This window comes from Pyxicephalus adspersus, chromosome Z (assembly GCF_032062135.1).
Source record: "Pyxicephalus adspersus chromosome Z, UCB_Pads_2.0, whole genome shotgun sequence".
Taxonomy (NCBI): domain Eukaryota; kingdom Metazoa; phylum Chordata; class Amphibia; order Anura; family Pyxicephalidae; genus Pyxicephalus; species Pyxicephalus adspersus.
This window is the reverse complement of record NC_092871.1, coordinates 47,775,855-47,801,682: the sequence shown is the minus strand read 5'-3', so window position 1 is coordinate 47,801,682 and position 25,828 is coordinate 47,775,855. Positions and strand designations below refer to the sequence as shown.

At 38.9% G+C, this 25,828-nt stretch overlaps 3 protein-coding genes across 3 annotated transcripts; 2 read left to right on the top strand and 1 right to left on the bottom strand.

Annotated features, from left to right (window-relative positions):
- The first annotated feature begins 504 nt into the window (after positions 1-504).
- On the top strand, positions 505-7,594 carry LOC140344018 (uncharacterized). The gene is made up of 10 exons (XM_072430917.1): positions 505-662; positions 857-929; positions 1,872-1,923; positions 2,266-2,498; positions 3,509-3,608; positions 4,248-4,480; positions 4,877-4,994; positions 5,669-5,901; positions 6,380-6,491; positions 7,214-7,594. Exons 1-10 carry the CDS (start codon positions 598-600, stop codon positions 7,471-7,473), a joined length of 1,479 nt encoding a protein of 492 aa, XP_072287018.1. The 5' UTR covers positions 505-597; the 3' UTR covers positions 7,474-7,594.
- Positions 7,595-9,764: 2,170 nt separating this feature from the next.
- Positions 9,765-17,034, bottom strand: MRPS2 (mitochondrial ribosomal protein S2). Its single transcript, XM_072430927.1, has 4 exons — positions 16,885-17,034; positions 14,482-14,604; positions 13,666-13,795; positions 9,765-10,815 (listed from the first exon to the last, which is right to left on the bottom strand). The coding sequence occupies exons 1-4, from the start codon at positions 16,919-16,921 to the stop codon at positions 10,272-10,274; spliced, it is 834 nt and encodes a 277-aa protein (XP_072287028.1). The 5' UTR covers positions 16,922-17,034; the 3' UTR covers positions 9,765-10,271.
- Positions 17,035-17,381: 347 nt separating this feature from the next.
- PIERCE1 (piercer of microtubule wall 1) lies at positions 17,382-25,296 on the top strand. The gene is made up of 3 exons (XM_072430929.1): positions 17,382-17,616; positions 22,203-22,281; positions 24,971-25,296. The coding sequence occupies exons 1-3, from the start codon at positions 17,489-17,491 to the stop codon at positions 25,160-25,162; spliced, it is 399 nt and encodes a 132-aa protein (XP_072287030.1). The 5' UTR covers positions 17,382-17,488; the 3' UTR covers positions 25,163-25,296.
- Positions 25,297-25,828: the final 532 nt, after the last annotated feature.

Genomic DNA, 25,828 nt, shown 5'->3' with positions numbered 1-25,828 from the left:
TCTATAGTCAATCTCCAGAACCCTGTCTTCTACTTAACACTGACAAGTGGTCCCCATTCCCCATTTTGAGAAAAACAATGGTAATCATTGTAAAATGCCTCAATTTTCTTACTAAAATGAAGTCTCCCCAGTGGGTAAAGGTCTGTCTGATAGTAACCACCAATATGTAGATAGCTACACCAAATGTATGGTCCATTCTTCCTCAGTATAGAGCTTGTTTAAGCCATGATATATAGATGTTCTGCAGGTAAATGGACAGGGGACAGACGCCTAAGAATTTAGTCAAATTTGGCCCAAATCCTGTCTTCATGTTGAGAAATCAAGGTTAAAGTACTAGTATTGGATTTGTTTTGGCTCATGTTGACATCACCTTAGAACTAAATGTACCAAGGACACATGAAACAGGTAAGGTAAACATGAAATTACATTTTTGGGTTTTTCCCAATACCTGGTGTCACAAATATATGGTAGCTGCCTGGTGGCCATCATCCAAGTTCCTCCTGTATAAATGTGGTGCTGTCAAGTTCCCAGCTTAGCAGTCTCTCATCCTGTCTGGCTTCTCCTATCTTCTTGGTAGGCCAGTGGTTTTTTTCAGATATGATTCTTTTGCAACCATCCATTTTATTTCTGCTCTGCGGAATCATTTGCTGTCAAGAGAATGTGTAAGTAACACTTTTAGCAGTCATGTGTGACCCAGATAAAGAAGATGTTGACTTTGTGTTTTTTTTAGGGGTAGGCAGCTGCTGAATGTAGAAATAAAGTGATACAATCCCATCACTGCTATATTTATAAACTTTATAATGATTATAAATTATATATAATTTCTATCTGGATTATAAACTTTGTCATTTTACAGGAGCAATGCACTAGAAAAAGACACAAAGCCTCTTCAACCAACTGACCAGCCCCAAGAGCATCCCACTCCCACAGTGCGTAAAACTAGACTTTTATTTAATTTTATTAGGAAAATATGTACTTTTTTTACCTATGTCTTTGTAATTACACAATATTAAACATTGGTTAGGTAAAGTGTATAAGTTTTGTAAAAGGTAAAATTACCCTTAATTCTTCAAAAGTCCATCAGTTATGTGCATGACTCATGCCCTGTTTAGTGGGTGAGAAAGGCATTTCCCAGAAAGTGTATAGTAATTTGGTTAAGCACTTGGCCCGCCCTTCCAGCAGGGCACTATCAGCTGTCCTTTATGTCATTTCTCATATGAGAAATAAAAGAACCAGCTCACCAAGCAATAACCATACAACCCACGGAAGTGATAATGCCATCCTATAGGTTATTGTTTAATTGGTATAACACTATTATATTTCATTGCATAGTATAAAACTAAATGTATACCAATTATGAGTAAAACAAATAATATAACATATAAAGAGTAACATAGACAAATATAGTTATTACTAACAATACATCAACAATAGGAAGAAATAGAAAATAGAATATAAGGTTCCCATCCAGGGTTAATAATTAATAGTTAATAAAAATTTGTATGGCTTAGTGGTCTTTGTAAAGCAATGCATAAATGTTGGCCCTGTATAAATACACAATAATATTAATATTATTTTCGTGCAGCAGTCTCTTTCTCTTTTATTAAGAATATATATTCAATTAACAAAATTTATGTCCAGCTTCAAATATAAGACACCCCATCTAAAACATGGCAGTATCTGACATGGGGATTTCTCTAATACTCATAACTCCCTTCCAGGAAGACAGTCTCTAATGAGTGGCTGTAATTGTGATCAGTACCAGTTGAGGTATAATTGGGCCGATGCAGGTCATTGTGATAGTTTTTGTAAAAATACATTTATTATGTTTAAAAGCATTCGTCAATGTTCAGCATTCATTTTTTTTGCAGGCTAAATTTGAAGATCCATCCAGAACCCATCCCATACCCGAAGCTACACTAGGTAATGTACATTTGCAAACCTAACAACATAACATGCTGTTATGTTTTGCTCTTATGATAGAATTAAATGTTTCACTATTGACTGTGGTGACTTTGTCACCACAGTTGGATCTGTGAACCTCATGTGACTAAGGACCTACTAGCAGGACCCTGTACTACAGAGCTACTGTTACATCTAAAGGATATTCCACAATCAGATTGTGACATGTGTGGAATATAAACCAAAATTTTTCATGTGTCAAAACAAAACATGATTTTGGTTTCTTTTCTTACAAGCTCCTAATAAATAATACATTTTTCTACACTCCAAGGAGGTGATGTGACCTTTACCTCTTTTTCACAGAACTAAAGCAGTTTGCAGTAAGAAGGAGAAAGTGCTGTGATGATGGCCGCCAGCACTTTTACATGAATGGGAACTGCGCCAACAGATCAAGAGAACAGAATGAGGCGGTGGGCCCGTTGTGTGACCTAAAATTTATGGAGTGCTGCCTTTTTATGGAAGCTTACTATATGGGACCAGTGGAAGGATGTCGCTCAAGAACCTGGAAACCTTCCAGGGCAACCAACTCCACCCATGTAAGGAATACAGTGATAAATGAGTGATGTATTTACAGGAAGTACCAGAGTTAGGACATCCAACATACAGATGACTCCTAGATATGAACAGGGATTCACTGTTTGCTGGTGTGCAGAACAAGGCTGGATGGGGGAAGGGGCGGTTTGTATGACTTGCAGAAGAATTTTTTTGCTAAACACAGCTGAGGCTTTAGGTGATCTTAAGAACTGAGCTGGTCTGTAACATCTTGTAACTCTTTAATGACCAAGATAAACTCTGCAGCTGTTTCTATTTGCATATCAAAGCACAGCTTGCTCGAGAGGTTAATGAATGTCCGTGCTCCATAAAGTTTTTTTTTTGCTTTGTTTGTGATTAAATCACAGTGAGGATTTTATACAGTAATTGACACCATGCTGCCTAATAATATGTTGAGACAAACATTTGTCCTAATTGCATTCTATAAAATATTGTACCTGTTCCAACTTACATACAAATTCAACTTAAGAACAAACCTACAGTCCCTATCTCATATGTAACCCGGGGACTACCTGTATAACTGCCATTATACAAAATCACTGATACAAAAACATCACAAAATGCCCTATAGTGTTCTGTGAGGTCTAATCTTCCAACTTCATACCCCATACACAAAACTATTGTATTTGTATGTAATTTAAATGAAACTTTTATTGATATCTGGTGACTTTAATTAGCAGATGCTATTAAAGCATAGAATGGTGTTACAGGAAATTACAGGGACAAAGTGTGGCATATAGATGGGGACACCCATTATTCACCAATGGCTGAGGGTCACCAGAATTTCTAGAAACGGTGGGGGCCCAGGGGATTCCAAGGATGGCTCTCTTCTAATTGTAGTCAGCTGGGTGCCTGTGATGGTATATTAGGGCCTATAAAGGTCAATGTAATAGTCTTTGTGTAAATACAGTTTATTATGCTTAAATTATTGTAGAACTGTATCAAATGGTGTTTCTATTATTTGCCTGATGTTTAGCTTTCTTTTTTGTCACAGATTAAATTTGAAGTTCTATCCAAAAAAGAGGAAGCACAGAATGAGAAGGTGGTACCAGTGGATGGCCATGATTCCCCACGGAAACCGGAAGCCACACCAGGTAACGTCCATAATCCAAGCCTGAAGGTAATACTTTGTTGTGTTTTGTTTTTATGATAGAACTAAATGCTCCTCTGTGGAAAAAGGCGCTTTTTATGAAAGACACACCAAATAGGTGTGTTGTAATCACAGATTGCCCCTTACGCCTGTTTGTAGTCAGGTTTTAGGCTTACCAACAATTATGTTAGGCCCAGAGATAAAAAGAAAAAGAAGTTGGAATAGTCTGAGGGAATGCTTGATAGAGTGTGAAAGGGAGAAAAGAGGGTTATGTTATTTTATGTTTGGGTTTATTACCAAATCAGCTGCTTCAGCCAATTTCTCCAATCTGTTGTTTGGTGTATTATGTTTGGGTTAGAGGAGGGATGACCTTGGGGGTGAGCAGAAATAGAGAGATGTGGACCTCTGAGCTTCCTTGATGATGTGCTTGGGAACGCACTAACAGATCCATGTACCACAGAGCTGCTAATACATCTAAAGGAGATTCTACAATCAGATTGTGACATGTGTCGAATATAAACCAAGATTATTCACGTGTCAAAAAAAAAACATGATTTTGGTTTCTTTTCTTACAAGCTCCTATTAAATATTAAATATTTATACACTCAGAGGAGGTGATGTGACCTTAAATTCTTTTTCACAGATCCAAAGCAGTTGGCAGAGAGAAGGAAAAAGTGTTGTGATGATGGCCGCCAGCACTTTTACATGAATGGGAACTGCGCCAACAGGTCAAGGGAACAGAATGAGGTAGTGGGCCCGTGGTGTGACCTAAAATTTATGGAGTGCTGCCTTTTTATGGAAGCGTACTATATGGGACCAGTGGAAGGATGCCGCTCAAGAGCTTGCCAAAATTCCAGTCCATCCGACTCCACCCATGTAAGGAATATGGTGATAAATGCATGATATATTTATAAATATATATATATATATATATATATATATATATAATATAGGTAATAACCACCATTATATAAAATAACTAATACAAAAAAATCACAAAATGTCCTATAGTGTTCTGTGAGGTCATTACAGTCTAATCTTTCAACTGACCATGGGTTGAGGGTCACCTGAAGGTAGAGGCCCAGAGGATTACAAGGACCGCTTCCTTCTAATTATAGTCAACTGGGTGCCTTTCATGATATATTAGGGCCTATGCAGGTCATTGTAAAAGTCTTTGTGTAAATACATTTTAATATGCTTAAATAAATTTAGAACTGTAATAAATTGTGCTTCTAATATTTGCCCGACATTCAGCTTTCATTTTTGTCACAGATTAAACCTGAAGATAATAATAATAATCCATCCAAAAAAGATGAAGTACAGAATGAGAATGAGAAGGTGGCACCGGTGGATGGCCATGAATCCCCACGGAAACCTGAAGCCACACTAGGTAATGTCTATAATCCAAACCTGAGGGTAACACATTGTGTTTGGTATTTTTATAACTAAATGCTCCTCTGTGGAATGAGGTGATTTTCCTGAAAGACTGATACTGAATTAGTTATTTGTGACCACAGATTGCCCCCTCTCCCTGTTCGTAGTTAGTGCACCTTTATTAGTTGTTTGAGAGGTATTGGTTGTGGGTAGCACATTTTGCAATTCGATTCCACAAATTTGTCTGAAATTTTACCAACTGTTTACCAACAATGAAGTTAGACTCTAAGCTACGGTAAAGAGAAAGAGACAGCAGGCAGAGTGGATACATGTGAAGGGGAGACAGAGAGGCGAAGGTTGTTTATATTAAATCAGCTGCTTCAGAATATTTTCCCAATTCCTCGTTGGTTGTATTATTTGTGTTGGAAAAGGTTGGCGGAGTAGAAGGAGGATCTGTGGACCTCATGTGACCAAGGACCTACTAGCAGGACTCTGTACTACAAAGCTGCTGTTACATCTAAAGGAGATTCTACAATCACATTGTGACATGTGTGGAATATAAACCAAGATAATTTATGTGTCAAAACAAAACATGATTTTGGTTTGATTTCTTACAAGCTCTAATTAAATAATTAAATATTTCTAAACTCAGAGGAGGTGATGTGACTTTTAATTCTGTGATTCTCACAGAACCAAAGCAGTTTGCAGAGAGAAAGCGAAAGTGTTGTGATGATGGCCACCAGCACTTTTACATGAATGGGCACTGTGCCAACAGGTCAAGAGAACAGAGTGAGGCAGTGGGCCCGTGGTGTGACCTAAAATTCCTGGAGTGTTGCCTCTTTATGGAAACGTACTATATGGGACCAGTGGAAGGATGCCGCTCAAGAACTTGCCGATATTCCAGTCCAACAGACTCCACCAATGTAAGAAATACGGTGATAACTGAGTGATGCATTTCTATATAACTAACCGCGATTATATAATTGATACAAGAAAATCGCAAAATCCCCTATAGTGTTCTGTGAGGTCATTACAGTCTAATCTTGCAACTGCATTCCTCATATGTAGAACTATTGTATTTTCATGTAATTTAAATGAAACTTTTAAAGAGATATCTGGTGATTGGTGGCACATAGATGGGGTTCCTAGGGAAAAGGGCGTTATTGACCAAGGGTTGAGGGTCACCAGAATTTCTGAGAATGATGCTTTTCTGAAACACAGGTAGAAACAGAGGGGTTTCCAGGGACAGCTGTCTTCTAGGTCAGTTTTTAATGGATGGCCATAGTTGTAGTCAAATGAGTCTTTGTAAAAATACATTTTATTATGTTTAATTGAATGTATAACTGTATTAGACAGTACTTCTAATATTTGCCTAACATTCAGCTTTTATTTTTGTCACAGAATAAATCTGAAGGTCCATTCAAAAAAGATGAAGAACAGGTAATCGTTCAGAATGAGGAGGTGGCTCTGGTGGACGGTAAAGAATCCCAAACCAAACCTGAAGCCATACCAGGTAATGTTCATCTCTCACATGCAGTGCTCTTATTTTCTCTGTATCAAGGAGGAGGATGGGTGTGCAAGCAGCAGTTCACTGTGATCTCCTCCACAGAAAAGTACAACACTCATCTCTGCCCAGGGGGGATTGATGAAGACCATCGGGGGATCGTTGCACACATGCTAGACTTTCTCCTGAGTTGATTACAGCTGTTATTCTTGGGCGAAAGTCATCTATAATGTGTACATTAAGTGTGTAGCTTAAAAATGAGACACTTGCCAGACTTTAGGAATGCCTGCTGCCTTGAGCCTTTAACTGTACACCAATCCTTAAGAAGTGGCCAGTAAAGTGTCACACAAACTGTGGCCACCAAGGCAGCGACTAAAGGCAGAAGAGATACTTTTTTGAAAGGAATACAGAGGAGAAGGTTATGTTACATTAGGTTTTGGTTTTATATTAAATAAGCTTTTTTTATCCAATTTTCCTTTTTCCTGCTTGTTTGTATTATTTGTATTAGAGGGGAGAGGAGGTTGGCGGAGCAGCAGGAATAGGATCTGTGGACTGCATGTGCCTAAGCACCAACTAGCAGAACTCTGTACTACAAAGCTGCTGTTAAATCTAAAGGAGATTTATGTGTCAAAACAAAATATGGTTTTGGTTTTATTTCTTACAAGCTCCTAATAAATAATAAATATTTATACACTCAGAGGAGTAGATGTGACCTTTAACCTTTTTTTCAGACTCAAAACAGTTTGCAGAGAGAAGGAGAAAGTGTTGTGAAGATGGTCGCTGGCACTTTTATGGGAATGGGAACTGCACCAAGAGGTCAAGAGAACAGAATGAGGTGGTGGGCCCGTGGTGTGACCTAAAATTTATGCAGTGCTGCCTCTTTATGCAAGAGTACTATATGGGACCAGTGAAAGGATGCCGCTCAGGAAATAAACATTCTCATTGCCAACTTCCTAGGCCAACTGACTCCACCCATGTACCAAAAAAGTAATAGGAGTGATGTATTCATATATAATTAGCTGCCATTATATACATTATATTCAGATGTCGGTATAGTGTATTCTCATTATTGTATTTTCATGGTATTCAAATAAAATAAACTTTCAATGTTATCTGTTGACTTGGTTCTGATTAGCAGATGCTGTTGAAGCACAGATAGGTGTTAAAGGGAACTACAGGGACAAAGTGGGACTTATAGATGGGGACATGGGGGTTACTAGGAATGGGGTGGTATTGACCAAAGGTTCTAGCAAATTCCAGGTACGGTGTCTTTCTGAACAGGGGTATCAAGAGAGAGGCTAATGCTAAACCAGGGATGGGATGCAGGAATTTTAAGGTACTGTTTTCTGCAGAAACATAAGAGGGAGCACAGGAATTTTCATAGACATTGTGTTGCTGAACCTGAGATAGTTAGAGATATAGAGAATAGTTTCTGTGACACCTCCTTTCCCTGTTGTACCCTTGTGCTCCACATGCTTGGTTCAGAAGCATCCTTTTCACAGAAACTATTCTCTATATCTCTATCTCAATTTGCTGAAGAAAGGGCTTTTTCCTAAATTGTCATTCTGAAGTTATGGGGGAAAATGCAAATACTGTAAGACAAATGAGAATGGATGGTTTAAATCTCCAAACCAATCATCAGATCTGTTAAAGGTTTGATATCTATCAATTAATGCAATAATTTATAAAGTCAAAATATTTAGGGAGGGGCTATGAATTACAATTACAATTCAATTACAATTACAAAATAAATACAATTTTGTTGTAAACTTGGTCTTTTTTTTGAGTAAAGTTATAATTAACCAGGCCCCTACAAAAGTTCTGAGGCACCATTTAGGTAAAATGTCCTATTAAAATAATCTTTAAGAAAACCTTTACTTGTTGCTTTTCTAGCCATCCCTTTTCCTATACAAGCCTTTTCCTAATTTTATGCCATTTGTGGAAAATAATATGTAGCTTACATGGGGACTTTATAAAAAGTTAGAGATTGTGGGTGAGAGCAAGGGGTAGCGATAGAATTCGATACACAGGGAATCACAGACATAATAAACAAAACCTTGATTACTCGTCAGTCATAATACTGGGTTCCTCATCTACACACTTCATGGTCACCTACTGGGTCCCTCATTACCTCATGGCATAATTATATTACTGGGTCCCTCAAATATTTATTGCATAATTATATTACTGGGTCCCTCAATAACTCATGGTCATAATAATGGGCCCCTTAATTACTTGTGCCATGCCCGTAATACCAGGTCTCTCGCTTACTCGTCATAGTCACAATACATATAAGGCAGGATCCCAGCTCAGAAGCAGCCCTATGCTGTATCACTAACAGTTCACAGCCCCAGCTTGGCTCCCTGACTGCAATACAATGTAAGCTATATATATATATATATATATATATATATATATACACACACGTTTTTGCTTTAGCACTCTTACCTACATTTAAAGGTCTCATTTAAAGGTCTCACCTCCCCTGAAGAACCCTTTCTGGTGAAACAAATCAGGTAAACGAGACCTTTTTTTGTTACCTAATAAATTTCCAAAAACTGGAATTAACATGGTTGTTATAATTACTTATCAGTAAATACTTTGAGACTAGTGAACCTCTGTTAGACTAGTTCCTTGAACACTCCTGCAATAAAAACTTGCTAAAACTTTTATCAAAACTGAAGAAGCTAGAATATCATGGGAAAGCCTGAGTGAGCCAGCAAACCATGATATTCTCAAGTCTTAGCAAGCTTTAATAAATCAGGTCCAAAGAGTATGGAAAGTTAAATCATAATTTATTTTAGTTTTAGAAAAGTTTCAAGTAGGCAACAGAACAAAAAACTCTTCTAAAAGTAAGAGAAGAGATGTTTCCATTTCAGAAAGTTTAAACCAGATTATTGGACCCCACTGGATGATTTAGCTTTGTGCTCTTAAAACAAAATGTTTTTTCCTCACTTGCCTTTAACCCTCACCTTAATCAATCCTAAATAATAATTTTTGTCTTTCAATACACTTTATTAATTAGTACTGCACTAATGAAGTGTTTCTGTTTGTTTAGTGTTCATTCACTAACAGACTGGTGTTTTTTGATATGGAGCCAATTAAGACCGTGGCTGTGTAAGAACCCCAACGTTCTATCATCCAGAACTAAAAAATAGTTTTGGGGTTTTTTTTTTACAAAGCACCTTAAGATTTTCTGCTAATTATGAAGTGAATTGTTGTAGTACATTTCTCCTATATAATGGTGAATGTAAAACATTTATTATGAGGACTGAGTTTCACTTAATATTTGAACATTTTTTATTATGACTTTTTTTATTAGTTTATGTATAACATGTTGTTTCATATAGTGCTACCTTATTTATGTATATTTGACACAGATCAGCTATAGTAGCTCCCATAATTCAATATTTACAGGTTCCAGTTATGAAGAGAATTGCCCAAATTTCAGATGGCTTGCTAATATAAAGCATATCTCCTGTGTGGCTTTTACAAGACATTTTACCAGCACTGCAGTGGAAATGTATACCTGCAGCTCCCAATCCAGCTGTGACCCCCCGGGAGGAGTGGAAAACTGCAATATATTTTATTTTACCTTAAACAGAGAACCCCTTAAAAAGAAACCTGTACTAAGAGAAATATAGGAACTGCCACTGCTAACCTTCTAAAAATGTATGTCCTGCAATCGGTACACTTATTCAGTGACTTAAAAAGTAGTGGAGAAATTGGATCAACATGACAGCCAGGCATTGGCAGCTTTTATTTTATCCTAGCTGCACAGGAAGAAAGCTAGGAGGAGGCAATCTTCTCTTTCAGACCATAGAGAATTTCCATCTGTTTTCGTTTATCCTTTGCACGGTTGATGACAGTTTTCAGCAGGTGGCAGTACAGTTCCATGGAAGTTGGGCTGTCATCATTACCAGGAACTGGGTAAGTGATCAGGCTGGGGTTACAGTTGGTGTCCACTATTCCAGCGGTTGGGATGTTCATCTTGGCGGCATCACGGATGGCCACGTGCTGCTCAAAAACTGTGTTCAGGGTGTTAAGAAAGATGATGAGGTCTGGTAGCCGGACACCGTTCCCATACTGGATGTTGGCATTGGTCAGCAAACCACCCTGCCAGAAGCGTGTGTGGGCATATTCCCCACACTCTTTGGCCAGGTTCTCCACTGCGTGGGTGAACTGACGACGGCGGCTTACAAAGAGAATGACTCCTTTGCGGTAGGCAACGTGAGCGGTGAAATTCAACATCAGCCAGAAGTACTCAAGTGTCTGGTCTAAATCAATAATATCCTGGTCCAGGCGGCATCCGAAGATGAATGGCTCCATCAGCCTGGATCAACCAGAAAGAGGTCAGTACAAATGGTATCTGTATATGGACAGCTAACCACATCACAAAACACAATTTCTTGCTGTAAAAAGAATCTACCATATGGTGACCTCTAATTGCCAGGACCCATGTGCTGAATGTATATTTTAGTCCTTTAAGTTTAAATTGTGGTGATAAAAAAGTGCTTATATTCTCTTTTTGCAAAACCCAATAAAAAAAAAAAAAAGAAAAGAAAAAAATAGTAGTGCCTTCTCTGAAGTTAAAGAACTGTAGACTCTAAATAGAAGTATCAATTATTGACCGTGCCATGTAGCAGCAAAGAGTGAATTACAAGAGTGGCTGGACAGAATTACAAATATTTTAGCAAATAAAAGTTCACATATATGTATTGCCTAAAGACTAATTCTGATTGGCCGATAAGTTGTCAAGATGATAGGTACTGAATCTTCATGTAGCAGGCAAAACTACTTTGTTGTTTAGTGATTTTAGCTGCTAACACAAACATGAACAATATTATCCAGGGGATTCCTGACTTATTTATCACGTACCCTATTGCTTGAGGATATCTTTAACTTCTGAACAAAATCTCTCCACCCCTTACTCTCCTAACATGTGAAAATGCAGCTTATGGGTTTCTAGCCCACACTCTGTATACTGCACAGCAGGGAATCATACAAATGAGTCATAGCCCCAGATATGCAGCAAATGTATAAGACAGTGGAGCCTTATTGGATCAAAGTGCTGCCCCCTTTCTGTATTCGCAGGAATACAGAAAGCTAACATAGACATTTCAATCCAATGTGAAATACATTTGCATAATTCTCCTTTGCCCCCTTCTAGTTGTTGGCTGCCGGCTGCCCTGCCTCCCCCGCACGGCTCTTATCCGCAGCTTAAATTTTAGGAATTTCAAGATATGGGGATCACAATTTTAATAACTTGTGAAAATGCAACATCAGGAGAGCTGTTTCAAAAGCAAGTAAATGTGCCTAGGATTCCTTAATGGAAAATGCAAATCGGGGACTCCGGGGGCCACTTACACAGCAAGGAGCATTGGAGTGGGGTCCCTAAATTTATACCCACCTGTCACAAATCTAGCAAGGAGCATTGGAGTGGGGTCCCTAAATTTATACCCACCTGTCACAAATCTAGAACGGTCATACTATGTTACTCTGTCTGCTTCTCTTCTTTGAACCCCAAGTTCCCTACAATGGTAGAGTGTACAAAACTGAAAATGTAGGTGCGGTGGGGGGTCAACTTTGGCTAACCCCACTAAAATTTCATTCCTATTGCATCATTAGATCAGAAAAACACACACAAAAACTCACCATCAAAATGCACTGCCCTGTTACACATTACTGCCCACTTTTAACTTGAACCCAAATTTCTTTGGAATGGGGAGGTATAGAAAAATGAATATGTATGGAGAACATTTGTGGGTAACACCTCTTAAATTGTATCACTCAATTTTATCACAAAACAAAATCGGTGTTCAGGTACTGGTAAGGTATAGTCATGTGTAACAGGGCAGTGTATTTGATGGGCAAAGTTTATGTTGTAATGATGCCATGGTAATAAAAGTTTGGGTGGTGTTAGCCACAAGTGTCCCCCACTTGCACCTATATTTCTGTTTACCTGCACTGCTGCTTTTTAGAGAAATTAGGTTTAGGTTAGAGAAGCAGAAAATGTAACAGGGTAGGGTGTTTTGATGGGCAGGGTTTTTTTATGTTCCAATTTTTAACGCTAATTACATTTTAGAGAAGGGGGGTTATACATATGTCCCCCACTTGCACCTTTCATTTTCAGTTTCCTACACCTCCCCAAATAAAGGTTCAAAAACAGAAACCTTTGAAACAGCAATCTCAATCACAATTTTTAAACTTGTTACCCCCATATCTTGAAGTTTTTTAAAGAAATTTTGTTTACTAGTAGCTATGTTAACCCTGAAACTTTCAACTCGTTAGGACTAACAGTTTAGGAGATGTGGAGGTTTGATGACAGTGAGTTGTTAGGCTGCAGAATTTGACAAACAGCCTTTACAAAGCTATCACACTGCACTGTTTTTTTTTTTTTTTTTTTTTTTTTAAATAAAACATGGCCAGTGATGAGAGGGGGACACTGGATGTCCTGTTTCCACTTTGCTATCACATGCACGATGCTCTTAAAGCATCATCACATTTTAACATTATATAAAGGGTGACTTTTCCCTTACTGCCATGGTAGTAAAAACTTGAGGGCAAATCTGCAGCCTTCTGGGATATTTGTGTCACATATCCCAGGTGGCTATGGGCTGCTCCTTCTGTGCATGCCCGACATCAGGAATGTATCATCAGGGGGTTTCCTATAATATAAAAAAAAGTGCTCAATCTCACGCATGTGCAGTATGCGTGGTAAATGGAAGTTTTTATCTGCTAATGTCAACTAAGCCTAACTTGTTACACCACATAGATCACACTATTACACTATTACATGGGAACACACCAATAAAACATGGAACACCAGGAAGCACTAGAATACACAGCACAATACAGTTTGCGCATAATACAAAAAAATTTAAAAATTGGTCACATTAACAAGCCAGGCATTAGAAATTTGAAACAAAGTATAGGAGGAAGGTAGAACGCTGACACAGCTGAATAGGGGTTATTGGATACCTATTGCATAAACTAGAGCAATAAATTTGCTGTGTCTTGCCCAGCCCACTTTTTTTTACCACTTGGCTGAAAAAGAATTCTGGGGAGAACACTGCATTTCATTATTCTTTTTTATTTTAAATGTTTTTATATCTGCCCTGAATTCAGTTTTAATCTCAACCCCTTACTGTTCATATCAAAGTTAGTAAGTATCACAACGTACCTGTGACGACATCCTTTCTTATGACCAAGATGGACACGAGAATCAAACAATGTCTTCACAGAGATGAGCTCCTTTATGTTGAAGAAGTCGGGGTGGTTCAAGGGCTCAGAGATCAGCCACTGGTCGAAATCTAGAATCCAGAAAACAGGGACAGGATAACAGATATACTGATCAGAAGTTGTGGGTTCAGTTCCAGATTGGAGTTTGTATATCTTCCCTGGATTTGTGTGCACTTCCTCTAGGTGCTTCAGTTTACTGTCCCAACCTTAAAAAACATACTAGTTTTTGCATGATTGTTACAGGACACTGGCACCTAAGCTCCTTTATAAGACAATTGAATGGTTCTCTGCCATCAACAAAATTTGGAAAATAACATGTTACTGTCACCTAGTGCCTTCTATATATATCTGGTCCAACATAAGTCACCTAATTACTTTGTCTCACCACTCTTCCCCTTCCCCTCCCCCAATATTTATGCTGCAACCTTTAACCCCCTAACCGCTAAGCCCGTAATTTCTCGCACTAAATATTTTTGCTCTTTTGGTTAAGCCCATATTTTTTCGCCTACACTAAAATCCCCACTTACCTGGTCCCGCTGTGCTAATCCAGCGTCGGTTCCGTGTTCCTTCATGAAAACCTGTGACGCTTTTGGAACAGAAATCTAGAAATCAGTGTAACGCTCAGGTGGTTAAGCAAATGTATCAAAAGCATAAACATCTGATATATAAAACCTGGGAACAAAGGAAATGCTAGGTGACTCCTCTCTCTAGTATCCAGCAAAGTATCAGGTTTGAGAGGAATGTCATCTGCGCTCACCTTTATTGGTCCTTTGTGTCTTTTCCGCTACAGCAGACTGGGCTGTTGCATACAACCTATTGCATGACAGTAAAGAGGTCTTAATTGGAAAATATGTTGTCTGCCAACAAAGCCTTGGCAACCCTTGGCAAAAAAACAAAACAAAAAAAAAAAACATAATTAAATACTGAAAGCAGTAGTGAAATGCTCCAGAAACAGAGGGTGCGAAATTAATGAAAAACATACCATACCCTCCTCTTCCCTCCCTTCAGCATTCTGCATTACTCGGAACAGTGAACAGATCCCATTTACACTGTCCAAGGACCTTACTGCTGCTATTATTATGACACACCTGCCAGTTGCTGAACATTCTGAACCCCATGGCCAGGGGTCTGTAAATACACCTGACTAGGAAACCCTTGTTTTCCTAGTTTGTTCCCATCTGGTTTGGTTAATACATCATTATCTTGTTGTGCCTGTTCAATCAAAAATATCTGGTAATAATATCACTCGCAGAAATGTCTTGTATTGTCTCAAGGGAGTCAAATTAGCCCCCCAGATCCTCCTCATGGACTACAGAACAATTATGTCCTATGGAGAAGCATGCTTTAGTTGCAGGCAACTGGGCAGGGCTGACACTGCTCAGTCCACAAATTTTTTGCGCGTCAGCACACAACAGGCTTAAGGAACTGGGTGCATTTCTAGCAAATTAACAGGTACCTTTCTGTACTTCATTTAAAATTGAGAAATGCGCATGCATGTTGGAGATGTATTGTACATGTTTCCTTTAACACCAACATATGTTATAAAGAATTTTTAAACTCAGTAAACTATACTTATACAGTATGCTATCAGAATTGCTCTCTTTTTATTATTGGGGCCATGCATCATCCAGAAGCATAAATGGAGACACTTTCTTCTGTGGTGTGGCGACATTTCTGCGTTGAGGTCTCCCTGGAGCCCCTGAGCACTGCCACCCTATTGTGTGTGATTGTGAATGGGGCAGTACACACACATAGAGGCTGCTCATTCACAACATTTGTTATCTAGTCTTTATGTTCACTGTGCACACTCCTTGACTGGAGGTTCGGGGAAATACAGAGCCAAAGACTGAGGCTGTTTTAGTTTTGTAAGGTATAAAAGGTATTTGCAAGGCACAGATCTACCTAAGATATGTGAATCTTGAGGGAAATGTTCAATTCATGAATTAATGTTTAGTATGATAAGACATACACATCCCAGGTGAGCCTCAGTGAGGGAAAATCTAAAATGAACCTCAGCTGTTTTCTAACAGATAATCCTGGCTCATCTGAATTACAGTGGTACCGCGATATAAGTCTGTTTGGAATAAGTCCAACTTGGTATAAGTCCTGTTTGGACATGAAAAATTTTGCTTGGTATACAACCTTTGTGCTAGAACTTGTATGGGTCAAAATGAGTCACAACACAGCACGCTACCCTTATTTACCTCTCTGGAGACAAAGCCATGAATGCCCACGAGTGTCAGTATGCCAGTTGCTACCATTCAGTGAACAACCCGCGCTATAACTCTCTGAATTACATAACATCTCCTCCTCCTCCTCCCTTCTCAGCACCATCCTAGTAGGCACCCGACTATTCTCAGCATAGTAAAGTAAGGTTAAATTTTCATTTATTTCATCTAATTGCTTTTGTATTTATGTATTTTTAGTAATAAGCAGTGTTTAAATTATTTCATACAGCCCCATCAATGTATAATATGCCAATAACAATAGGATTTTGTTTTCATGGGAACGGACTAATCATTTTCCTTTTATTTCTTATGAGAAAAATTTGTTTGGTAGAAGTCCTGTTTGGTCCAAGGATCTGGAACGGATTAAGGACTTTTACCAAGGTACCACTGTATTTCTGAACTGTCTAATCAGTGGACTGGAAATTTGTTCCTTATATCATTAAATAAATCTAAAACAATATACTTGAACAGCCAGCCATCTTTGGAAGAGGTTTTTCAATATCGAACTCTTTCAAAAGGTGGAAATAAAATCTCTCCTCATATTTTATCTTGCAGGGTCACAACAATAGTAATAGTAATAACATTACAATAACAATATATAAACAAAATAGGTTTGCCCTTTATATATACTTTGCATCAGATATTGGATAATACATTAAAGATATTAACATGATGACTTGTTCTGTTAAGGCTCATATATTATTTTCCTGCAGACTGGCACTGGTGACCCTGGGCCCTGTGCTGGATCTACGAGAACATCAGGGAAGCTGACTGAAGCTGAAAACGACATCCATGGACAGGGACATGTTGCATGCACACAGCCCAGCTCAAGAAACCCCACCATTTATGTACAGATACAAACCCCCATTGTACTTATGTGTGTGCAGCACAAGAGTTCTGCTTGTAAGCCTCCATTACCCGCTGACACTTACCAGCCTTCAACAACCCAGACATTGTACAGGAAGCCATGCTGTCTCCTGGAAGGTCAAGCCTGCAGTTTCCTCTGAGTAGTGTTTCCTGTCTCGGCCACAGAGAGCTCTGTCACCACCTGCTGGACAATCTTCTAACTGCTAACCGGGGCACTAAAACGGATAATCATTACATTTCGTAAATTCCAAATATTGTTATAAAAATAAACACTATTTTAGTTCAATAACTGAATCTACAACACAAACATCCCCAGGAATAATAGTAAAACTGATGATTTTCATTAACTGCCTTTTTATCTGGATTGTAAAAAAATGTTTAAAAATCGTCCACTATTCCCACTGTCATTACCACACTGTTGGATTTATACAATCATAAAAAAACGGAATTCAGATAAAAAGACTGAAATAGGTGTGTGCCGATTCCTACACTTACTGTAGGAAACAGTGGAATGAGAGCTGATATTTTGTTGCCATCTAGTGGTTTCCTGACAACTGTTGCCATGGAGTCCTGGTTGGCAGCAACAACAGGCTTTGGTGGTGGTGGTGGTGATTGAGCTGGGCCTCACTGATCTCTCTTCGGAGCCATATACAGAGACCACACAGACAGATGGCTGGCAATCCCTCTCCTCAGATCTCATCAGAGACAACCTACCCCCAAACTAGCGACTTTTATCGGGTGCAGCCAGACTTACCTGCCAAATTTAATCGCCCTGAGATGTGGGGAAAAGGATACAGGTATGTAGCCATTATTTGTGTATTAGGTGGTTATATCTGAATACAATACAAATGTTATCAACATTTGAACAGGACAAACATATAGCTAACTTACAGTTGACTGAACAAAACAGAATCTGATGTAGCCGGAATTATTTATTTTCGCCAGTTACTGAACAGGTAAAGCATACCTAAACATAACATTTTTACTTTACATAAAGAGTAGACAACCTTTCTATATAAAGTAAAAAATGTATTTATTTTTGCAACACCCTTTAGAAAAAAAAAAGGGTGCAGTACCTCCACTTTCTGTCTTGATCGCCACGGCAATCAAGACGTAATGGGAACGCAAAGCCTCCGGGGATACCTACGTCACACGGGGGGCTCTGGGTGCTGATCTTGGAGGAGCCATTTCAATAATGGAATGAATGGAAATAATGGAAAAAAATTGTTGATCTCACACATGCGTAGTGAGTTCGCAATCTTTTTTCCCTGTGCAGTGCGAGATCGGGTGACGCAGGAAGAAGAGCCCAGAAGAAGGGAGAATAAAATGTTGGTGCTCTCGACGATTCCTCTGCTCCGTGCCGAAGATGGATAATGGGATGATGCGGGACCCAAACGAAGAAACCTCCCGATGGACAAGCGGATCTTAAAGCGTACCTAAACTCATAATTTTCACTTTACATAAAGAGTAGACAACCCTCCCGGGATACCTACCTCACGCATCCTGGGAGGGTCTTGGGTGCCTTTCGTCAAAAGGAAAAAAAAAAAGCAAATCACACGCGTGTGAAGTGGGATCGGCAAGTTTTTTTCCCAAACTACATCACCCGAACTTGCGCCAGTGTCGGGTGACGTAGGAAGAAGGATGCTTAAGAAGAGGAGAAGATGGTGGTGCCTGGGGTGCCGGCCCGAAGACGGATGCCGGGACAACGCGAGACCCGGTGGAAGAGATCTCCGGACCAATCAGCTGCACTGTGGGATTAAAGGTAAGTGGATTTTTTTTGTTTTTGGCACTTTTGAGTTAACTTCTTCTCTATCAAAGGTAAATTGTTTTTTTTGTTTTGAGTCTAGCACCGCTTTAAAGTGGCTTAAAGGATCACTCCACCTGGAACTGATATTTTGGGGTCTAGTGCTGATTTTATAAATCTTTTTACCCTGGATCAACTTAATATTTTCCATGGGGAACCCCTGCTAAAAGCCATGGATTGAGTGCCAGTTTTGAAGAAGGCCACCCTATATTGACCAGTGTTAGTGTGGTGGTCTTTGGGAAGAATGTCACCCATACAGGTAACCAAAAAGATTATCGGTGTCAGTGGTTACTGACTTAAAAGGAACACATAGATCTGTGCTTAAGGAACCCCTTGCAACCTCTGGAGGAATCCAGGTTGAGAAACATAACTACAGACAGATAAAGAGATCTCTGGTGTCATTCTGCCGGTTCTGCCAAGTGGAGGCGGCTCTAGAACCATGCAGGCTCCATCCTCTGGGGGGGGGGGGGGGGGGGGGGGGGGGGGGGGGGGGTCTGGCACGAAGCCGCGGACTATGTCCCCAGTACAGTTCCCAGGCTTAAGGAAGTGGGGGGGTCTGTGTCCCTGGACATGACCCGCCCACTCTCTCATAGCAGGCTCAGATCTGTGATGGGAGAGTGGGCGGGCTTATGTCATAATGACATAATGCGCGGTCGGGAGCTGGTGATTTTAGTGGTCCACAGGACTGAAAAGGTTGGTGACCACTGCTCTAGATGAACCCTGGTTGATAATGCCAGGTTCAGTGGATGCCAAGTAGCTTACCTAACAACAACCAGTTTAGTTTTGAATTAAGTGGTAACGTCAAGGGGAGGTAAATCTTCTGACATTGTTCCTTCTGTCTTTGTTCCTTCTATGCCTATGGCAAATAATGAGGAATGTGGTTGTCAATACCATGCAAATTTGTGTGCAGTTATGCCCTCTTTTTCTTATTTTAAGCACAGGTTTCTCCCCAAAACGTTTTCAGCTGGGTGGGGGGAGGCTGTAGCCAGGTGGTCAAAAAGTGAGCAGGCAAGACCCAAGAAATGTACTCAGTACATGTCATGTATTGTTCTCTATTTTTTGTGCTTATAGGTATCCAGTAACCCTCATAATTGTGTCCACCATACTTTGTTCCAGCTTCCAATGCCTACCCCTTAAATGATTTATGGAACATTTTTTTTTTGTATTATGCCCTAACTGTAGGTGCCTGTGTATTGTGACCCCCTCCCCAAGCTTCTAGTGTCCCATGTTTCATAAAGAGTGTGATAACTTATAGGTTAGGCGTAGTTATACTTTAAAAAATTCTTGCATAGCAGTGACACATCATTCCAGTCTACGCAGTCTATAAAGATGGCTGGGGCAGCAAACCAACCAACCTCAACTGTTGCATGTGGTGTCTGAAAAAACAAACAGCAACACGCTTTTTTGTATTTAGCATTGCTCTAGATAATATTATTATTTGTGCAGATAGCGCTGGGCACAGTGTTGTAGTACTGCCATAGGAAGACACAGACAGCAATAGAACATTGTTAGAAGTTCTAACCCTTCTCCATGCTACTACATATTTGTATATTACATGTTCTCTGAATAAGAAGTGTCAATCACTTCTACTGATAAAAAATGAAAGAAAATCTCCTCCATTGGAGACAAAGCAATAAAAACCCAACAAAGGTCCCAACCCTTATATTGGTGAGATCTCCAGTGCCAATTACTAAAAACTGCTAATGGTTTTTATATTATAGAAAATAACAGGTAATGAACACACCAAGGTGCATGGACAAACCCAGTGCTCACTGGTGGGCAGAAATATAACTTGATATTTTAGTAGGGAAATGTCACCACAGAAATTCTCAAAAACATGAGAAGCAGCAGGCTCTATCTATAGTAGCTGAACTATCACTGTTTGAAAGAATGACTTGTAGACACTGGTCCTAAATATATATATATATATATATATATATATATATATATATATATAAATATATACTGCATTTTTTTTCACGTGACCTTTTTCACAATCATTAGGTTCCTGGGCTTCCTCCAGTGGTTGGTAAACATTTTTCTGATTAATGTTCTTCTCCACGGGAATCTTTTTAGCTATCCGCATGGCGGACATTCTTTATTATTATCCGCTGGTCTAAGAAATCAGCTCTCCATCGTCTCTCTTTCCCTCTATGAGGCCCTTTTCTATTAACCTGATATGAAACATTGCTCCTCCCCAATACCACCTTCATGAGGAGGCGTTTCTAGAAGTGACTACCTCTAAAAGAAGGCCTTCAAGAACTATCTCCATGAGATGGCCCTTCTTTACTGACCTACTTTATAGGAAGGCCCTACTCAATTGACTACCTGTCTAATGATCACCTCTAAAAGAAGTGCCTTCTCTATTGGCTACCTATAAACCTACAACAGCAAAAACATTTATTTTCCTAAATGGGGAAAAGAAAATTAAGGGACTTTAACAGCATCCATATATACATTGCAATAAAATGTCAGCTAACTTTGAGTATTAATTTGAATATCTAAAAACAAAATAAATACAAAACTTCTTTAAAAACACTTTATGGGTCCATAGGTTTCAACTGGTCATATTTCTGTAAATGTCGAGACATTTTCGGAACTTTATGCCCGCTTCCTCAAAAGTAATAGAGACGTGAATTAAAAAAAAATGGAGGAAACTTATTTGCTGGGGCACATACTACAACACTTAGCAGACGCACACAGCAGAAGGTAGTGAGATACTTCCTCAAGTTTCCCATCTTTTCATATCTCAACTAATAGACCAGGATGGAATAATTCTTTGAATGTCTTTTTTACTCCTGATAAAGCAGTCATATAAATCTGTGAAACGTGTCGAGATTTACAGAATTGAGACCAAATGAAGGCTATAGACCCATAAAGTGCTTTTAAACATTTTGTATTTTTACTTTGTTTTTAGATATTGAAATTATTAAAGTTTGCTGGCATTTTAACGCAATGTAAATTTGGATGCCGTTTAAGTCCCTTAATTCTTTTTAACCCTTTGGGAAACAATGGTTTTTGCTGTTGAATTTATATTGGAATGCGGTGTCTGGTGAAGGGTTATAAGAGACACTATTGTTTACCTATATACCTCCATTAATAATACTATATTCTCAAAAAACCACCAATATAACAGATCATTTTACTTACTACCAATAAAATAGATCTTGTCCTTTCTGATCAGTGATGTAAGGGGTACTTTTTTCACTAAGTGTGTATGTAGATGGGCATTTCTTTACTGATTATCATGTAAGTGTATACTACAATTTTCACTGGCTACATTTATTTTCTGGCCATTAGTATCATTTATTGACTTTAATATCTAGAACTTACTGTTAACACTAGTATACTATGAAGGTTCTTCTGTGTTAAAAGGGTTGAAAATGCAGATCTCGTTCGTAAAATATGACAGGGTTAGACATGGTATTCTACTTCGGGTATTTTAATTAGCATGAGCATATGACTAGTGCAGAAAAGTGTTCTGGAAAATAAAATAATGTCCCATATGATAAACTTAATTACTATTAACAAGCATGTCGTAAAAACAGACCAGATCTAATGATTTTTAATCTTTTTCAGAACCAAACCTGTTAACCCTCTATACAGGACCACAAATCAGACATATGGCAGTAAGCCACCCACTGTTCATGAGATGCCGGTAAGCTACAGATTATTTTATTGTATACTAGCTGATTACACGGCGTTGCCCAGGTATTTCTTTATTGCAATCTTATTTTATACTATTATAGTATAATATAGGGTCTCATGGTTGAAATATGTCGATGCATTTCTGAGTGATGGTGGAACATAGCAAGTTTGGTTGAAATATCTCCATGCGTTTCCTAGTGATCACATACACACATCTATATATATAACACATACATCCATCCAAATATAGCTCTGACATATAGCACAGCGCTGTACAAAGATCAGCGGTGCACTCACGAGTCTGAGTCATATGTCTAGCACAGTTTGGTTAAAATGTGTCGATGCGTTTCCGATTGATGACATACACACATACATCCAAATATAGCTCTGACATAAAGCACAGCGCTGTACAAAGATGACTGGTGCACTCACATGCGTCTCAGTAATATGTATAGCAAGTTTTGTTGAAATGTCTCCATGCGTTTTCGAGTGATGGTGGAACATACATTCACACATACATACAATTTTATATTTATATAGATATACTCAGTGGGCAGAAAATAAAAACCCCTTAAGACGCTGACCAGGAAACACCTGCGTATTAAGAAATTTGGATTGAAGTCAGAACTCTTATCTTCAAGTCAGAAACTCATAACACACTGATGCCATTAAATCATCCAAACAAATCTTCAAAAAATCAGCAGCGGCAGCCAAAATGTTTCTCAGTACGGGTTTGCTTCATTGCAGTAGTCACTGTGTTGCAAAGTTGTTGAGTGCTGCTTTTCATGGATGCACAGTAGGTGGCATTTTTCCAACCATTATCAACCCAATGCAATGCCCAAGCCCAGTAGAAATGCTTTCTGTGGTGTACTATGAATAGGTGCACTGATTTGTGGCCAGCTGTTATACCCTGTACAGTCAAGAATGCTATTGCCTGGCTCTCATGTCGTATAACATAGCTATTTCCAATTCCAACTCAACAACCTTAGTGATGCTTACATTTACCTACGCCTTATGCAAAGCCAGTGTAAAAATGCATACTTATAGTTTATTAGCGAATGGAAGCTCTTTGTGTAATACACCTTGTTATTGAGAGAGGTCAGAGGAGAATAGTTGGAATGGTTCAAGTTGGCATGAAAACCTCAGCAACTCTTTAAAGCATTCATATACAGAAAGCCTTCTGTGAAAACACATGTAGAACATTTTGAAGCAGCGGTCGCCAGCTGGTGGGCAGCGGCACTGGCTGGTGCGCCTCCCCAAGCGGGGTTCTTGATCACGTCCCCCGTATGGATCGCAGGCTCGGGGAGATGGGTGGGTTGTGTCTCTGGACCTGCGATGGGAGTGGGCGGGTTCTGGCCTCATACCGTCACTATGGGTAAAGTTTCTTCCCCTTTGAGTGACACCCAGCTCCCCGCGCAGGTAAATTTAGTCATCCGTGAGTCCGAAAAGGTTGGCGACTACTGTTTTAGAGGATGGTCTTCAGCAGCAGAAGGCCACACTGGGTCAACCTTAAAATTCTCTATATGTAAAGGGCGGGAATGGTGCAGCCACAAAGACTTGTGAATGTAGGACACAAGCTTTAAAAGCAGCCGAATTACCAATATATGACCCAGGCTGTTGGTAGGCACAAAAGACCATAAGGCTCTATAACTGCAATTTAGATAGGAAGTACCAGGCATTGTCTTCAAAAAGAGCTCCTAAAAGATCGCTGACTTTCAGGTACTTTCCCTTCTTTTTAATTCAGAAACATCAGTGTGACTGTAGTGGATATTTCAAGTCCTATGTTTTTGGATATATATTTATTTGTGAACATTACAGAACAGGACAAATGAACAATATATACAGTACAGTATATAGCTTAGTTAACTATATACAAAAACATTTTTTTCATTTAAATATTTAGCTTAAGATTGTGCTGGCATCTGTTGCCTTTGTTGTGAGGCAGTTAATGTTTTATGCAAGGTGATGGATCTTAGAAATGTTTCTTCTGTGTTTGTTGTGGTTTGTCAAGCCTGTTCCTGTAAAATTCCTAAATGCCTTTTTAAGCTGTAGGAAGCTGCACTCACTAACACTTTGGTTTTTGTTGCAATTTCAAAAATTTTCACTTTTAAAAGTAATAATAATAGCATTTTTTTTTAATGAAAATTCAGTATAAAAAGCTATTATTTTCTGAGCCGCTTTATTGTCCAAATAATGATTGAGGGTAAAGTAGCAACGTAGTTTGTTCTAACAGTGCTTTTAAACCACGAGTTTGTAATTAACTGGTCATGGAACCTGCAAGATTGCATTAATATTCAAAGTATATTTCATTAATAGTACAGACATCAAATTTATGTCGCTTTGATCGCAAAACTATCTTCCATGATCATTTTCAACAACACTGGTACAAACGAGCACTGTGCAAACAGAGCTGTTCGGTTCTATAGGGTGGGGGAGAACAAGCAGGAGACACCTAACTTTGTCCTTCCCCATAAGAAATGACAACAATTATCCCTAATCAGTCATTTAACGATCCACCATGGTGGATTGCCAAACAAAGCCAGGGGCATGCTGTACACACTGGAGATGAGTGCGTGCCTCGGGTTTTAATTATACAACCTGTACATGTTGCCTTACTTCCATTGCTGCAGATCAACCTTTTTTCATGTTTTCTATGACAAAGCAACTAATAAATATTTTATGTTTCTCTCTACTTATAGACAACGTTTAAAGGAGTTTCCGATAAGTTTTCAGAAGCAGCTACAAAATGTGGCATGTACAGAAACAATGGATTCAACACGCACATAGAGAAAAGTTTTGTAACAGGGCCAGACAATCTAATCACCTTCAATGACAGACTAAATTTTCACCAGAGTTATAACATCAATGGACCGTCACACTCAGCTTCATAGCCATTTTACTGACATGAGTTTACTGCCTGGGATGTGATATTAAATAACTAAATATCCAGGTTTCCTTATGTGAAGGACTTTTTTCTTTTGTATTGGATAGTTAACAATAAATGGCCATCCTATGTGATATATCAGTAATTTGTTGAGTCCAACTCTTACTCTGATTTCTAATGCTTGGAAAATCCAGGTAATCTGCTTGCCAATGTACTGGCTTGATTCTTGTCCACCTGGGTGTTAACATCTCTCCATATTATAAATAAACATCCAGCCCCGATAATAAAAGTCCCTTATAAAGCTCTCAGCAGGTATGTAGACCCAGGAACTAAGAGTTCATGCGCAGGAAGTTCAAACGAATAGGAAAATGATCATACTGATTATAGATCATACTGCGGTTTAATACCTAGAAATATATGTTCTGAGTTGGCTAAATAATATGCAAGATGTTGAAATCTTAAATAGATTAATTCACATGTCTAAGGTAATACATGATAAAACATGGATTTCACCACAATTATGCAGCACATGGTAATGCACAATACACAGTATACTGCAGTGTCATATTTATCATCTGTGCATCAAAGTGCTGCCATGAACAAAAAATAAAACGTGCAGGTCATTAAAACCTGCGCTGTTAGTTGGCTCTACATTACCAGGCTCCTTAAACAA

Bases quoted from the DNA above. Each gene is read 5' to 3' on its own strand.
- LOC140344018 (XM_072430917.1), top strand. From the start codon at position 598: ATGATTCTTTTGCAACCATCCATTTTATTTCTGCTCTGCGGAATCATT. The intron at 1,924-2,265 runs GTAATGTACATT...TCTTTTTCACAG, and splicing joins CATACCCGAAGCTACACTAG to AACTAAAGCAGTTTGCAGTA. The intron at 4,481-4,876 runs GTAAGGAATATG...TTTTTGTCACAG, and splicing joins GTCCATCCGACTCCACCCAT to ATTAAACCTGAAGATAATAA.
- MRPS2 (XM_072430927.1), bottom strand. From the start codon at position 16,921: ATGGCTTCCTGTACAATGTCTGGGTTGTTGAAGGCTG. The intron at 13,796-14,481 runs GTGAGCGCAGAT...TCTGGATTCTAG, and splicing joins GACACAAAGGACCAATAAAG to ATTTCGACCAGTGGCTGATC. The intron at 10,816-13,665 runs GTACGTTGTGAT...TGGTTGATCCAG, and splicing joins AAGAAAGGATGTCGTCACAG to GCTGATGGAGCCATTCATCT.
- PIERCE1 (XM_072430929.1), top strand. From the start codon at position 17,489: ATGGCTGGCAATCCCTCTCCTCAGATCTCATCAGAGACAACCTACCCC. The intron at 17,617-22,202 runs GTATGTAGCCAT...AATCTTTTTCAG, and splicing joins ATGTGGGGAAAAGGATACAG to AACCAAACCTGTTAACCCTC. The intron at 22,282-24,970 runs GTAAGCTACAGA...CTCTACTTATAG, and splicing joins CCACTGTTCATGAGATGCCG to ACAACGTTTAAAGGAGTTTC.